Here is a 15,841-nt window from a genome sequence, read left to right on the forward strand (position 1 = left end):
GACTGTGGAAACAAAGAGAGGTGAAGAGATTTGAGATACAGATGGATTAGATGTGTACCTCTAAGGGAAAGGTGTGCTTAAGAGCTAATTTAATTTTTGAACTGCCATATATTCGGAATGGGAAAAGGTGGGGAAATAGGTTTAAAGGGGGAAATCAGGAGTTTTGCTTTGCCCTTGACAAATATCCAGGTGGAGAAGTCAGATTGGATCCGAATCTGGAACTCTGGGGTGAGATTTAACTGAAGATATTATTCTGGGAGTCTGCAAACTACAGCACTCTGGTCCATCCGTCTTCTGGGACCACAAACAACTGCAATGCCTTTTTCCCTATTCAGCTGTTTGCATCTGCAGGAGGCTGGACCGTATCCTGTGGGTAACAGGGAGGAAGAAAGAAGCTACGCGCGAGAGCCAATGGCCAGGTAGAGCTCCAGGGGAACGCCTAGGGTGCATCACTCCTCACGAGGACTAATGAGCAGCGACGTCGGTAAGGACCAGAGCACCGACACAACCGCCTGTCTCCCCTTGCAGCGTAATGTCGTCTCCTCCGGGAAGATGGAACGGGGCAGCCTACGCCCCCCACCTCCCAGAGCCCGGCCTCCCCGCTCCCCGCACCTTGCCTCCTGCCCTCCACCAGCATATCCCCCTAAGCCCGGCTAGATCTCGCTCTCACCCGCCTCCTTCTCCACACGCCCGGCCATGCTCTCGCCCTTGGCCTTCCGGCCGCAGGGTTCGCGTCCTTGCGGCTCCCTACCGGCCGCGCGCTTCCGAACCATATTGCCCAGGCAAGACTCCCCTAGAGAGTGACGCACCACACCACGGAAAGCTGAAAGCGGACTCCGCCCCACAGGGGAAAACACACCGCAACGCCCCTGCCTTACGGACCTAATTAAGCCCATGAAGCTCCGCCCAGCCTCAAATGACCAATACAAACCCTACGAAGCAAGTCGGCGCGTAGCAGTATGTTCTCCTTCCGTCGCATTGCGTTTTCGCATTTCCGGAGACAATAACGATGGGCTCGCGTACTCCCGCGAGAAGCGGGAAAGGGCGCAGGGTTTGAAACATGGCGGACGACGTGGACCAGGTGAGTGGGTTCTGAGTCGCTCGCTCCAGGAGGACTTCTTCGCTATGGGTCCTGGCCCCGCTGGGCTTTGCGTACTAGGGCTACTTTCTCCAGCATCACCGGAAGGTGGCCTGTCATGCCGCCTGTTTCTGGGTTATCACGGCTTTAAGCTGCCTCTTGGTAACCGCGCACCCTCCGAATTTTGTCTCAGGCCCTGAGATGTTTTCCTTTCCGAAGCCAGCCTGAAAACTAGTTATTCTTCATGCTGTTAACTTCCTTTCTCTTCAATCTCATCTTCGTCTGCAGGGTGAGAATTATTATCCCTGCCTGCCTTACGGATTCTGATAGAAAGCGCGATAATAAGGCTTACTAGTTACGATTTTTTTTTAAAGGTTTTATTTATTTATTTGACAGACAGAGATCACAGGTAGGCAGAGGCAGACAGAGAGAGGAGGAAGCAGGCTCCCCGCTGAGCAGAGAGCCCGATGCGGGGCTCGATCCCAGGACGCCGGGATCATGACCTGAGCCGAAGGCAGAGGCTTTAACCCACTGAGCCACCCAGGCGCCCCACTAGTTACGATTATTGAGCGCAGCAGTTTCATTTATCCAACAGATACGTAGTAAACATCGGCTTTATATGGTTAGATACCATTCTGTGCACCAGAGACACCGGCATTGACGAACATCCCTATCCTCACTTGGAGCTTATATTCTGGGGAATGGCAGATAATAGAAACATGTGCAATAGGTAGGAACTGTAATGTGGTATGAGGAAAACAAGCAAGGAATCGGTATATAAAATAAGTTGATGGTCCTTCAGGCCTTCTCATCTGCTCTTCTTTTCCTCAGATATATCTGTGGGTCAGGCCGCAACTTAAGCTTTCTCCTGAAATCTCAGCCTCAAGCAGGACTCATGTGGCCGCCTACGTAAAACAGCACTCTTTCTTAGTCGCCTAATTTTTCTTCATAACATGTTGTTAATATTAAATATACTCTTCGTTATTCAGTGTTTTATCTTCCCTTCCAGAATAGGAGTCCTTTTTTTTCTTTTTCTTTTTAAAGATTTTACTTGTTAGAGCACAGCAGGGGTAGGGGCAGAGGTAGAGAGAGAAGCTGACTCCCCACTGAGCAGGGAGCTGGTGGTGGGTCATGATCCCAGGACCTGCGATCATGACCTGAGCTGAATCCAGGCACCCAGAATATGAGTTCTTTAAAAACAGGAGTTCTGGGCACCGTCCTGACCATCCTGTTTAGAACAGTGCTGGAAACACTGAACAAATAATTTACTGAACAGATGAATTGGTTAATCCTTTGAAATGGCAGTATTTAAAGCTGCAGGAGGAAGAGTATGTGGCTAGTGGGCATTCTAGACTAAGCCTAAAGGAGCACTAGGGCTCTGTGGTGTGTATCTTACAGTATTACTGTATATTTATTAATATGCCTCTCCCCACTAGAATGAACTTGAGGGCAGGGACTGACCTCTCTATCATCTCGTAGTTGGTTAGCTCTTCCTTAACAAACACCTGTTTTTCTGGGAGTGGGAACTAGTTTGGTTCCCCACCCCCCTCCACACCCCAATCTAGCTTTTTAAACTGTAGAGCCTGTAGCATTCAGTCACATACCTCCACTAGCCTAATGTACTCACTGAAGAAGCGCTCCTTGAATAGTCTTACCAACTCCTGGCTTTAACCATCCCTTGCATTTGGATGACTCAAAGTCATCTTAGCCCTGATCCGTCACAGTTCTTTAATTGTTAATAACAAGAACCATTTCTAAGTACTCTCAGATTGCCAGGTACTATTTTAAATACATTAAATATGTTGATTTCATGTATTAGCTCATTCTACACTCACAAGATATGAAGGGAAGACATGGCTTCCTCATTTTACTAACAGGGAAGCTGATAATTAGAGATGGCATGATTTTTAATCTGAATTCATAAGTATCACAAGGTGTCTGTCGGTGGCTCAGTGAGTTAAGCATCTGACTCCTGATTTTGGTTCAGGGTGGTGAGATCAAGCTGCAAATGGAGCTGCGCACTGGGCATGAACCCTGCTTAAGATTCTGACTTTCCCTCTGCCCCTCTGTAAGTGACAGCACATACTGTCTCATAAATTAAGTAATTGATAATACAAGTTTGAATTCATGTAAGTATCAGATTCAGGAGTTGAACCCATACTGCCTGACTTCAAAGCTAGTGCCTTCAACCAGTATTCTGTATATTCATCTTGTGGCCAGTTGGTACCCTAAACTCAGCCTTGACCCAAACTGAACCCATAATCTTCCCCCAAACATTCATGTTTCCTTAGCATTCTGACTAGTGTGTGTGGTAATCATTAAGTGGATGTTTTTCAAATCACTAAGTGATATTTGAGGTAAGGCTAAAGTCCCAGAGACTAACTTCCCATAACTGAAATTGGGTTAGGCAGTTTGGATTTTGAGGGAACAAATACAGTGATGATTATTTTGCCGTATAACTGCTTCCTGTGTATGTGTGTTTCAGCCTTCATTTATATAGCACTTACTATGATCCAGGATCTGTTCTAAGCCTTCATACATGTCATTTAAGCCTCACAACAACAGTATTAGATTGGTACTATTATTACTCACATTTTACATATTCGGAGACTGAGGCATACAGGGGTCAAGTAGCCTGCCCACAATCACACAGTATAGCAATGATTTGAACACTGCACTCCCTAGTTCTGTATTACTAAGCCTGTTTCTTTCATCAGCAACAAACCACCAACACCGTAGAAGAGCCCCTGGATCTCATCAGGCTCAGCCTGGATGAGCGAATTTATGTGAAAATGAGAAATGACAGAGAGCTTCGAGGCAGATTACATGTAAGTAAATTTATTAAATTACCTTGAAATCAGATTATTTCCTTGTCATCCCTTACTAACCCAACCCCTTTGAAATAGAAATACTGTCCAGTGTAGAGGAGTATTTTGAGTGTAGATAAGAGAAAGGTAGGTCATCCATATTTGTACAAGCCAAATGGAACTCCATTTTGTTCATGTTTTTAACATGTTTTCCCCTCACAGAAATGATGTGTTTATTAAAGAACATTTTCATTTCTTTCCTTCTGTTTATTCGTAAATAGCATTTACTCTCCATTCTTACTTCAGTGTTCTTTGAGTTACTGACATGTACATAAATCTTTGTTTTCTTGTGACAAAAATTAAATAGCATAGAAGTACTTAGAGTGAAAGGCATAATCCCATTTTTTCTTTTGCTAACCACTTAAAAATCAGGTCTGTAGTCTTTCAGATCTTTTCTGTATATTTACACAAATATACATATATATGTGATCACATGCATATATATGCACTGTATACATCACCTCTAAATAAAAATGGATCTTACTATACATGTTTTTGAGCCCCTTTCTTTTTCACTTAATCTTTCTTGGAGATTATTGATCATGAGTGTATATAAATCTTTATTCTTTTTAATGACAGCATAGAATTCTATATGGTAATAGTGGGTTTTTAAGACTGTTCTCTATTTCTTGCTACTATAAATAATGCGCAGTATGTATCTTTATACATATTTCTTTGTGTATGTCCGCAAATATTTCTACAGGTTTGGTCCTTTGAAGTGGCGCTATTTATTCAAAAGAGAGTATACTGAACATTTTGCCCTTTCTTGTTTTTATTACTGCCATTCTGCCTTAAAGTGATTTAAAGTAGCTAGTGTTGAGCATTAATTACATGCCAAGTGCATTTATTATACATGTTTTGTATGGGGGCACCCGAGTGGTTCAATCAGTTACACGTTCAACTCTTGATTTTGTCTCGGGGTCATGGGATTGAGCCACACCTCAGGCTCCACATTCAGCACAGAGTCTGTCCCTCACCTTCTGCCTCTCCTCCTGCTCTTCTCTCAAATAAGTGAATGAAATATTTTTTTAAGGTTTTATTTATTTATTTGCCAGATCACAAGCAGACAGAGAGGCTGGCAGAGAGAGGGGGAAGCAGGCTCACTGCTGAGCAGGGAGCCTGATGCGGGACTCAATCCCAGGACCCTGAGATCATGACCTGAGCCGAGGGCAGAGGCTTTAACCCACTGAGCCACACAGGTGCCCCTCGAATGAAATAATTTTAAAAAATAAATAAATAAGTGTTTTGTCTGTAATACCTCATTTAACCTTTAGAACAATTCTGTGAGGGTAGATACTTATTAATCCTGTTTTGCATTTGAAGAAGCTCAGGCTCAGAAAGGTGAAGTTACCTGCTTAAAGTTTAACAGCCAGTAAAGGAAGGGCCAGAATAGGAACTAGGCCTTTTGATTTGATTTTTACTTTACATAAAACCTAAAGTGAAGGACCTCCTGTACTTATAGAGGAAGTAGGGACCTATGGAGACAGTAGCCTTAATACACAGCTAGCTTTACGAGAAGAGGGACCCCCAGAAATGGAATAGTGGCAATTTTGCCAAGAAAAATAGAATAGCGCTTAATCATGTGGGCCTGTGGCACGTGGACAGGCACCCCTGGTCTGTTATGTTGTCTGAGCTCTCAGAGGCTGCTTCTGTTCCCCGCTAGACTTGATTACCTCTATACTTAATGGCCCTCAAACTTTGTGTGTTTGTTTTTTGGCCCTCGTATAGATTTTTGCTCTGTTAGTGTGCTTTGCCAGTTCCCCACGTGGCTGATGGGCTGCTTTTATTTTCATACAGTCTGGTCAGCCATTTAATTAATACTGTTACAGATAAGCCTCACTGGGTTCTGAATAAGGTCCCTGGAGTTTCACCTTTCAGTAAAATACCTGAGCTTTGGAGTTTGGATTGAGGACATCCCTGAATATCAGAATTGCAGCATTTATTGATTGAGCCCACAAGTGCCAAACACAGTTTATTTTGGCTAGATTTTCAGTGGGCAGGGTGTTGCTCTACTTACTTTACATGGTGGTGGTTAGGACAGTGAGGGCTGAAGGGCAGTATCCTGTGCCTTTGGAGGAGACTGCAGTGCCATCGTCTTAGCAGTTAAAGAATTTTATTTCCTTTACTGTCTCTTTCCTGTCGTGCTGTTCCAGAGGGAATTGAAAGAAGTCTACTGAAAAGTGATGAATTTCCCTTTTTTCATAATTAAATATTACAAATGATGTGATTGCCTTGGATGACCAGTAAGGTGGATACTTTAAAAAAAATAATTTCAAGTTATTTTGCGCAAACTCATATAAGCAGCTTTGTACTTTTATCAGGTTAATTAAATTATCACTGGAAATAATTTGTGAAGAAACAGTATATTACTAGCAGAGTTATTCTTTGCTTGCATATAAAATTTGTGGTATAAGTATTGTGCAGAAGACCTGTTCATAGTTTCTTAATTTGATGATTAAATTTCTTGGTCCCTCACCTTTCCACTTCAGGCTTATGATCAGCATTTAAATATGATATTGGGAGATGTGGAAGAAACTGTGACTACTATAGAAATTGATGAGGAAACATATGAAGAGATATATAAAGTAAGTCATGCAGTTCTGTTCCTCACTTTTAAAATGTCAGTTGTTCTTAGTCTGCAGCAGCTTCACACTTACAGGAAGCCTGTCATGATTGGATACCTAATAGGGCTCAGTAAAGTATAGCAATCAAATGTAAAAGCTTTAGGGTCAGACAGACCTGGTTTCTAGTACTGGTCTGGCCATGTCCTATCTAGGATACACTGGGCCAGGGAATTAACTTGGGAGATTTAATTTCCTCATTCTTAAGTGGGAATACTACCACTACCTCATAGGGTTGCCAGGGTTCATGGATACATGAGAGTGTAAGATGCCTATGTATGCTAATATATGAGAGTAATGCTGGACAATGTTGCTAATGTTTGATATGGATCTGAGCTATAAAAACTAAAACTGAGAAATTCTAAAAATACTCCTTAAAATTAATAGTAAGCCTAGTACATGTTAGAATAAGTAACATTCTTATTTAACAATAACTAAAAATGGTGAGAAACATCTTTATTGTACCTGTTTGCAAATTTCTTTCATACCTGGCTTATTAGATGACATCTAGATTCTCATACCTTTCTCTGCATTTAATCTGTTATGATATGTTACTGTTGAAGAAAATGCAGCCTCACAGAGAGGTAGTTAGAAAAAGGAGGAATATTGGATAAAAAGGTGGATATTGGCCTTTGATGCCATGTTAAAACTCAACAAGTGGTAGTTTCTTAAAGGTTAGATGCCGGATGCCTGGGTGACTCAATTGGTTAAGCATCTGCCTCACATCATAATCCCAGGGTCCTGGGCTCGAATCCTGCATTGGGCTCCTTGCTCAGTGGGAAGCCTGCTTCTCTCCCTTTGCCTGCCACTCCCCCTGCTTGTGTGTTCTCTCTCTCTCTCTCTGACAAATAAATAAAATCTTGAAAAAAGAAAGTTAATTGCATTGTGGCATCTGAGACCATTATCAGTGAACTTCTCATACTCTTATTATATGCAAATTCATTGGTCTACTTTCGTCCTTTCAGTGGATTTGTTACAATGCAGGATTCTGTAACAACAGGCATGGCACTCATCATTTGGAAAATATTAGTTTGTGGAGTTATGCAGATCTTCTGAATGTTGGCATATTTCATTGTTCAGTATAAAAGAAGAAAATTACACTTAAGTCTTCTAAGTATTGGGAAGCCAGTCTGATGCTCCTAGAGCATAGTGGTTTAAAACATAGACTGAGAGTGTAGGACTGGATTTAAATCTTGATTCCCTCGCAGACCAGCTATTTAATTGTATCACACTACCCAACCTGTCTGTGACAAGTGTCCTTACCTATAAAATGGAGTTGGTAATAGGACCCACTTTATACAGCTATTTAGGATTCATTGAGAGGTTATGTGAAAAGCCTTTAGATTAGCAATAGGCACATAGTAAGTGTTCAGTTGTTAGCATTTGTTGGTTTTTGTAGTTCTGCTTTATCCTGGCTTTCTGTCTTCAGCCACTGCTGACTCCTTTACAAATTTTCTTCCTGTAAACATGGGCTTTTAAATTTTGATCTATGTTTTTTTCCCCTCAGATCCATCATTTAGTCACTATCCTATGTGATAAGCTGGAGTCCATTCCAGTTATCAGTACAGCACCAAAGCTTGGGCTCTTCATAGATCTAGGCTCAAATGTTTGCTGCTGGTGATTAGTTTCCTGACTTTGGGCAAGTTAGAGAAACTTCCTAAGCTTCGGAGGCTTCTGTAAAATGACAACTATGCCCACCTCCCAGGATTACAACAAAAGGCACTAAATTTGGTATGTGTAAAGCTCTGGCATGTGGTGATTGGTGGCCATTGTGATTGTGGATAAATCTGTATCTGCAGTTACTTTCCTTTTCTGATCTTCACTCTTTCATATCCAGTATTCTAACTGAAAATATTTTCCCTTTTGATGTTATCTTGAACTCAGTGCCTCTAAAGCTAAATTGCTGGTGTTCTTCACCTTCAAAACAAGGTCATTTTCAATTCCCTGATTCTGTTCACGATTATCTACTATTTAGACCATAAATTGCAGAATTTTCTTGGACTTCTCTCTTTCAGTCACACTGATCAATAACTAATTAGTTGTTTCTTCCTTCATGCTGATTTAAATGTGTCATTTTCTTTCCTATTGCCATGACTCACTCAGGTATTTCCCTTTATGTCCACCTCCATTTCAGCCCATGCACAACTGAGTGCCAAAGTAATTGTCTCACATAATGCTTTCATTTGTTACATTCATGCTTAGAGACATTTAAAGCTTTCTATGGCCTATAGAGCAAAGCACAAGTTCAGGCTAGGTTAAGACCCTCTTCAGTGTGATTTAAACTTTCTAGTCTCCTCTCTGATGACTCCTCTGGCCATATTGGTCCACTTGAGTCTTCAAAGTGTGCCCTCTGTAATCCTGCTTCTATTTTTTTTCCCATAATGTGCCCCCTAACTAGAATGTTGCCCTTTTCTTTTTTTCTGCAAAGCCTGTTTCAAGAACTGCCTCAGTCCCAACTCCTCAGTGACACTTTATCTCTGACCACCTGGGCCTTCTTTCTTCCTTTGGTCATTTCCTCCTTTGGTTGGATCGTCTAGCCTTTGGTACTCTCAGCTGACACTGATCTTACTGACTCTTCATTTCTATAACCCTTTTCATCTTGTGAGCTATTTGATAGCAGAGCCCAGGACATTACTCATACTGTTCCCCATAGTGCCATGTTAGCTACAGGTGATGAGTATATGTGCAGATTGTTAGAGGAGTATGGGAGAGGGCAGTGGGAGGGATAACAGAGATAAAGTATAGATCTTCCTTAACATATAGTGGGGTTACAGCCTGACAGACCCACTCTAAGTTGAAAATACATTTAATACACCTACCAAACATTGTAGCTTAGCCTAGCCTAGCCTACCTTAAATGTCTCAGAACACTTACGTTAGCCTGTAGTTGCCCAAAATCATCTACCACAAAGCCTAGTTTTTAATAAAGTGTTGCATAATCCATGTAGTTTATTGAATAAAGTACTGAAAGTGAAAAACAGAATGGTTGTTAAGTATATTGGTTGTTGACCCTCTTGATCATATGGCTGACTGGGAGCTGTGGCTGCTGCCACTGCCCAGCATCACGGGAGAGTGTTGTACTGCATATAACTAAGACCAGGAAAAGATCAAAATTCAAATTTTGCAGTACAGTTACTTGTGAATGCTTTTTGCTTTCATACCACAGTAAAGTCAAAAGATAATAAGTCTAAGAACAAAAAAGAGATAAAAGTAGAGGGAAAATATCCAGGAAGAGAACAGAGAAATGGGGTAAAGGAAACTAAGACATGTTGAATAATTGCTGTGAGCCAAAGATTTACAGATTTTACTACATTTAATCCAGTAACAGGCCAGCAGTGTTACTCCAACTTTGTAGCCTAGGAAACCCAGGTTCAGCTAGGAGGAGATAAGGTATGATTTTCCAATACCAGCCTAACTGCCTTCAAAGCCTGTTGGGTTCATTTCTATGTATTAGGGCCTGGGGCTCAAAGTAGTTGACAATGGAATTGATGGACAGTGGTATCTTCAAGTTAGCAGTATGGCACTAGTTCTTTTGGAGAGCTCAGGAGTAGCTGAGCTAACATGGGTAGACTGCCTGTTCTATAAATCTCTAGGATCTGGCAGACCATGCTCTGTCCCTGCTATGGTGTGCTTTAAAATCTAACTTAGAAAGTGCCCACTATACAGAAAAATTGTGGGTACCTTGAATGTGAGCAGTTAGGCAAAATAGCTTCAGAGAGATAACACTAGATATGGACAAGTATTCTGTCATAAGGTAAACTTACTCTAACAGTAAACAAGTGGAAATGGGAGGGATTGGAGAGTTAACTTTTGCTGAATGCTTGCTATATGTCAAGCGCTGTGCCATGCATTTTATATACATCATGTATAATTCTAATAGCTCAGTAAAATAGGCCTAGGTTAAAGCTAATTGGCAGTACTATCTCCAGAAAAGTATATAGTATGCAGTATTTCCCAAACTTAAATAAGCATAGTACTTTTTGCCTTAAGAATGCATATTGCTACATAACAGATTACCCCAAAACTTAAAGGCTTAAAAGCACATACATTTATTACTTCACCATTTCTATAGGTCAGGTGTCCAGACGCAGCATAGCTGGGTCTTCTGCTTCAGGGTCTTTGATGAGGCTACGCAAGGGCTGGAGTCTCTTCTAAAGGCTCAGCTGTGGAAGAATCTGCTTCCAATCTCATTCACATTGATGTTGGACTTGAAAGCCTCCATTTTTGCCATTGGGTCTTCACTACTTGGCAGCTTGCTTCATCAAACCTAGTGAGAGAGTTGGCTAGCAAGATGGAAGTCAACTTTCTAATGGAATCTAATCATGGTAGTGACTCCCATTACCTTTGCTGTATTATGTTGGTTAGAAGCAAGGCATAAGTTTCACCCACACTCCAAAGGAGAGGATTTCACAAGGTTGTGAACACCAGGAAGCATGAGGATCATTAAGGGCAATCGTAGAAGCTACTTGTCTTGGAAAATGCTGCCATGTTCATTTCTGTTCACTGAATCTCCAGAAAACGATCATTGAATTAATGGAGAATCATTACAGATGAAGTGGATTCCACAGGAAGGAAAGGAACTTTTTAGTTCAGAAATATGACCACTGAGTAAGAAATTTAAGTAAAATATATCAATTATTTTGATGAACACGGACTCTTTCACTAAGCTTGCTGCCCTTGAACTAAGCATACCTTTTGCAAGTGGAAGGAAACCAGAAGGAATTAACTGCTTCATAACAGCAGTCACATGACAGAGAGTGCTTCTCAGAGTATGCACCTTAAAGCCGGAGCATTGGCATCACCCTCCACTGTGTTTGAAATGCAAACTCATGGGCCACACCCTGACCTCCTAAATGAGACTCTGGGCTTGGAGCCTAGGAAACGGTCTTAGGAGCTGGTGAAGAGGTGATTCTTTATGCACGATTGAGAGCCACCGTCCTGAGAGAGTGTTATAGGGAAGAGTTAGATTACTTTTTCAGTGATAGATAAGTGTACTTGAGTTTAGCATACTAGTAAATATAGAAATTTAGTGAGGGATTCTCCTTTTACGTTAGTTCCAGTACCCAAGAAGCTCGTAAAATGTGGTTTTCACATTTTAAAAAAAGTTATGAAAACACAGTCATCATGAGCACGCTATGAACGTGTACACTGAAGACACAAGAGTTGTGTCTCTCCACAATGTCCGCTTTATTCAGTCACGAAGCAAGGCTAACTTAATTATAAAGCAGGTTCGGGATTCCAAACTCAATGACATTTCACCCCGGGATTAACTTGGCCTCTTACACAGTACACAAAGCAGAGCACAAGACGGGCCACACAACAAACAAGATAACACAGAGGGCCGGAAGTTAACGAACCAAACGCCAAGAACCAAACGCCAAGTGAGTCTGTGGAGGCGCAGTGGAGATAAGAGTTCGTCCAGTCCAGGTCAGCTCTTGGCACTTGCTGCTTCTGATGTTCAGTGAAGGTTTTCAGTTCTGTGTGGAGATCAGTCGGGCAGAGAGCCTCTGGCGGCAGCTGCCCTTTTGAAGTGGTCAGACGGAGGGACGGGACCTTGTCTGAGGCGTCTTGACAGTTTGCTGCAAAATTCCTTCCGTTTTAAAGGGATTTAATCAGTCTTGGGCCCCTGTAGATCTCCTCTGCTTCTGCTTACTGTCAGTTCTGGGGTATCATCAGCTGGTTCTGGTGTCGGTAATATCGGGTAGCTGCAGTCCACTTAAGCTCCTCCTGTCACTGCTTGACGCCGCCCCCCCCCCCCCCCCCCCCGGCAACATGAAGGACTCCATCTTGCTCTCTACAACTGCTCTTACTAATACTTTCTGCCTGGCAGAGGCAGGTATCTACATGTGCTCACTTGTGGTATTCCTAGAAACTAAAAAGAATGAATTAATTACCATTGCCCCTCCCACATCCTCTGTAGCAGAGCAGGGACAGGATAATTGCCCCCTCTCACCCCACCCCCCAAAAAAAAACAAACCAAAAAACCTCTCTTTGGAATGGAAACAGAGCAGAATCCCCTGGAGAGGTGTTCCTGACCTGGTAGTAAAAGTAATGTCTTTTAGGTCAGGTGTGTCCCATGTGGTATTTGGAACATATTTACACCAAGAAAATTCTTTTCTATTTATGTGGAATTCAAATTTAATTAAGCAGTCTGTTTTTTTTGTTTTTTTGGTTTTTTTTTTTTTTTAGATTTTATTTATTTATTTGAGAGAGAGACAGTGAGAGCGAGCATGAGCGAGGAAAAGGTCAGAGGGAGAAGCAGACTCCCCATGGAGCTGGGAGCCCGATGCGGGACTCGATCCTGGGATTCCAGGATCATGACTTGAACCGAAGGCAGTCATCCAACCAACTGAGCCACTCAGGCGTCCCATAAGCAGTCTGTATTTTTATTTGCTAAATCTGGCAACCCTAAGTGGGGGCTGCAGAGTTTTCACAGTCAAGTTCTTGCTTATGGTGGAAGACAAAGAGTCAAGGGCTTTAGCCAGGTTTAGTTTCTTTGAATGCAATTTCTTGAAAGCTTAGGACTTCACCTGTGTCTGATCTTTTCACTTGCAGACAGTTCTGTATGGGCCAGTAACCTCAAAGTTCTTGCCTGTACGTGGCTTGCTGAGGCCGCAATTTAGTTTCTTCCCCTTGTTCCTCTCTCTAATTAACGTTGACCCTTAACGCCGTTTGCCTAAATTTGGGTGGGAAGGCAGCACCCTTAATCTGATCCTTGCCTCAGGGCCGAGTTTGTTTAACTGAGAAGGTTTACTAGGCTTGGTCCTCAAAGCTTTTGTTCTTGTTTATTGTCTATAGTTCTGGATCTAAAGGCAGTTGGCTTTTTGAACCAGTGAATCTTATTTCTCGTAATCTTTGCTTGAAAACCAGCTCAGTCTTGCCTGGGCTTATCTCTTATACTACCCTGCTGAGTGCATCAGCAACTAACATTTGGCTTTTCCAGCCTCTTCCCCTAGAACCTTTAGGTTTAGGAGGCCCTTAGACTACTTACCAAGTCATTGCAGGTAACAGTTGTACCCCACGTTTTGCCAAGGCATAAGAGGATTTTAGATATTCGTTATCTGTTTCCTTACTTCCCAAGGCTCAACCTGTAGGCTAGTGCCCCCAGGGTACTCATTCCGCATGTGTGAGTACAACGGCACATGGAAGCACCAGTTAATGGCTCAGCACAGCAGAATTTTATTTCTCACCCACATAACAGTCCTGGGTGGAGTTTGAGTTTAGCATAGCTTTCTTCCACATGCTTAGTCAAGGACCCAGGCTTCCTCTGTCCTATGGCCCTGCCATCTCCAGAGTTCATTATCTGAGTCCCATCTAGTCATGTGGGGAAGACCACAGAGAGGCATTCATAAAAGGTTAATGGGTCAGTCACTTGTGTTTTCTTCCAATTTGTTAAAACCCAATCCTATGGCTGCACCTGGTTGCAGGGGAACATGAGTAATGTAGCTGTGTGCCAGGAAGGGGAAGAGAATGGATTTTGGTGGATAGCTCCACTCTGCCCCAATTGTTGACGTCTAGAAGAAACAAGTAAACAGTTAATTCAATGGTTCATTGTGCTACAAAGGTAAGTAAGTGGTCAGGTTTTCAAATCAATTTGTGTTATGGTGAATCTATGTTATTTTTTGTTTTGTTTTCAAATTTCTCAAAAAATAAAAATGCTACTATGTATTTGTTATAAACGTGTTCTGTTTTTGTTTTCCTCTTCCAGTCAACAAAACGGAATATTCCGATGCTTTTTGTCCGGGGAGATGGTGTTGTACTAGTTGCCCCTCCATTAAGAGTTGGCTGAAACAAAGAATTTACCGTGTCTGGAATATAGGAGTTTTTGTATGATTGCCTCTTTAAATGTAGAAGACATTCAAAAGAGAAACCTGGGTAAATTTTGATATTAAGAAGTGACCAAGGATTCTTCCACTCCTGAAATGAGTTGATTTACAGATAACTCAAAAATTCTGCACGCTAACGGGCATTTAAATTTGTTTTCCAATGCTTTCAATAAATGTGATCGCCAAGATGCAGAACTCATTTTTCAGGAATTAATTTGTTCTGTTGTTTTCTCAGACAATTTCTGGGTTTGTTTTTCTTTTAAATTAAACTTGATGTTTCCTTTTTTGATACATGTTTTTTTCCATGCAGTCTCCTGTCTTGTGAATTCTTTAAGCACACATCTTACATTGACTTTATTTGTACACATTTATCTGTGCATGCACTAGGTTTGAGACACCAAGGGGAGTACTGAAAACTACAGTTTTGCCAATATGTGTCCTTCCTTGAGTCTTCTGGGTAGGCAGTTCTTTAAACCAAGAATTGGAGGACAGGGAGATAAGTGCTGATGTAATAATGCATATATAGGATGTCATAAGAGCACAGAGAAGAGAGCCCAAAGAACATGTTGAGTGGACGGGTGGCTGTGGGGGAGGTATCGTGCCATTGTAAATGTTAATGTGGCCATGAGCTGTGAAGCATGATTTCTGTTACTTCTGCTCAGTCTGGCTGATCTCTAAGGTCAGGTTCTGGTAGTTATACACCAGTGTGGTTCAGCTTGGTCCTCTCTACCAATGCTGCCCATATTTTAAGACTCACAGAACATTTTTCCCCTCTTGGATCACAGTCCATTATTGGTGACAGGTCTACAACAACATATCTGAGTTGCACTATAAAACAAAGCTCTTTTTATTTCTAGCTTCAGTCAGCAGTTCATGCTTGAAAGGGAAAGAGGAAAGTATGTATGTTTTGCAGTCTCTAAAACTTTATTTATGCAGGAATTAGAACTTGACATCCTCTGCTTAGTAGGTTGTACCATTTTGAACTGTAGAAAATCTGATAATTGGATGGCTTGCCTGTAAATAAGCTGGATGTGTGTGTGTTAATCTATTACCCAGCACAATATGCTAATTACGCACAATATTTTAAGCCATGTGCAGGAAGGACACTTTCGTTAAACATTGTGTAAAAAGATTTTATTTTCATTATTTATTGTACTTGTCCCTAGAAGTTAATGGAAAAGGGGAAGACAAGTGTGGGCAAGCTGGCAGGTTTTATCTTACGTGAATAGACGAGAGAACCTTCCTTTGCTTCTGCTTACCCCCACAATTTGTCCTTGGGCTTCAGTATTCCGGGAGGTAACCTGTTTACATTAGCATATTCAGTATGGGAAAAATGGGACCTGCTCTTCTGGTGGTAGCAAATGGCCGATCCTTTGGATCACCCTTTCCTAGTAGAACTCTTGCCTAGATGATGATCTAGGATGATTACCATAATGTACTGAACGAAGTG

The 15,841-nt window shown here is 41.8% G+C and overlaps 2 protein-coding genes across 2 annotated transcripts in view; one reads left to right on the forward strand and one right to left on the reverse strand.

Moving 5' to 3' along the window:
- The window catches only part of XPC (XPC complex subunit, DNA damage recognition and repair factor), a 45,974-nt gene extending 45,100 nt beyond the window's left edge, over positions 1–874 (reverse strand). Inside the window, exon 1 of the mRNA XM_044252916.1 lies at positions 671–874. Coding sequence (XP_044108851.1) covers positions 671–773 — 103 coding nt within the window. The 5' untranslated portion in view covers positions 774–874. The remainder of the gene's footprint in view (positions 1–670) is intronic.
- A 103-nt stretch (positions 875–977) lies between these two features.
- LSM3 (LSM3 homolog, U6 small nuclear RNA and mRNA degradation associated) lies at positions 978–14,590 on the forward strand. Its single transcript, XM_044252917.1, has 4 exons — positions 978–1,081; positions 3,796–3,906; positions 6,435–6,530; positions 14,274–14,590. The coding sequence occupies exons 1-4, from the start codon at positions 1,061–1,063 to the stop codon at positions 14,352–14,354; spliced, it is 309 nt and encodes a 102-aa protein (XP_044108852.1). The 5' UTR covers positions 978–1,060; the 3' UTR covers positions 14,355–14,590.
- Positions 14,591–15,841: the final 1,251 nt, after the last annotated feature.

This window comes from Neovison vison, chromosome 6 (assembly GCF_020171115.1).
Source record: "Neovison vison isolate M4711 chromosome 6, ASM_NN_V1, whole genome shotgun sequence".
In the NCBI taxonomy this organism is placed as follows: domain Eukaryota; kingdom Metazoa; phylum Chordata; class Mammalia; order Carnivora; family Mustelidae; genus Neogale; species Neogale vison.

Coding starts and splice junctions, on each gene's coding strand:
- LSM3 (XM_044252917.1), top strand. CDS start 1,061: ATGGCGGACGACGTGGACCAG. Junction 1,082..3,795: donor TGGCGGACGACGTGGACCAG/GTGAGTGGGTTC, acceptor TTCTTTCATCAG/CAACAAACCACCAACACCGT. Junction 3,907..6,434: donor AGCTTCGAGGCAGATTACAT/GTAAGTAAATTT, acceptor TTTCCACTTCAG/GCTTATGATCAGCATTTAAA.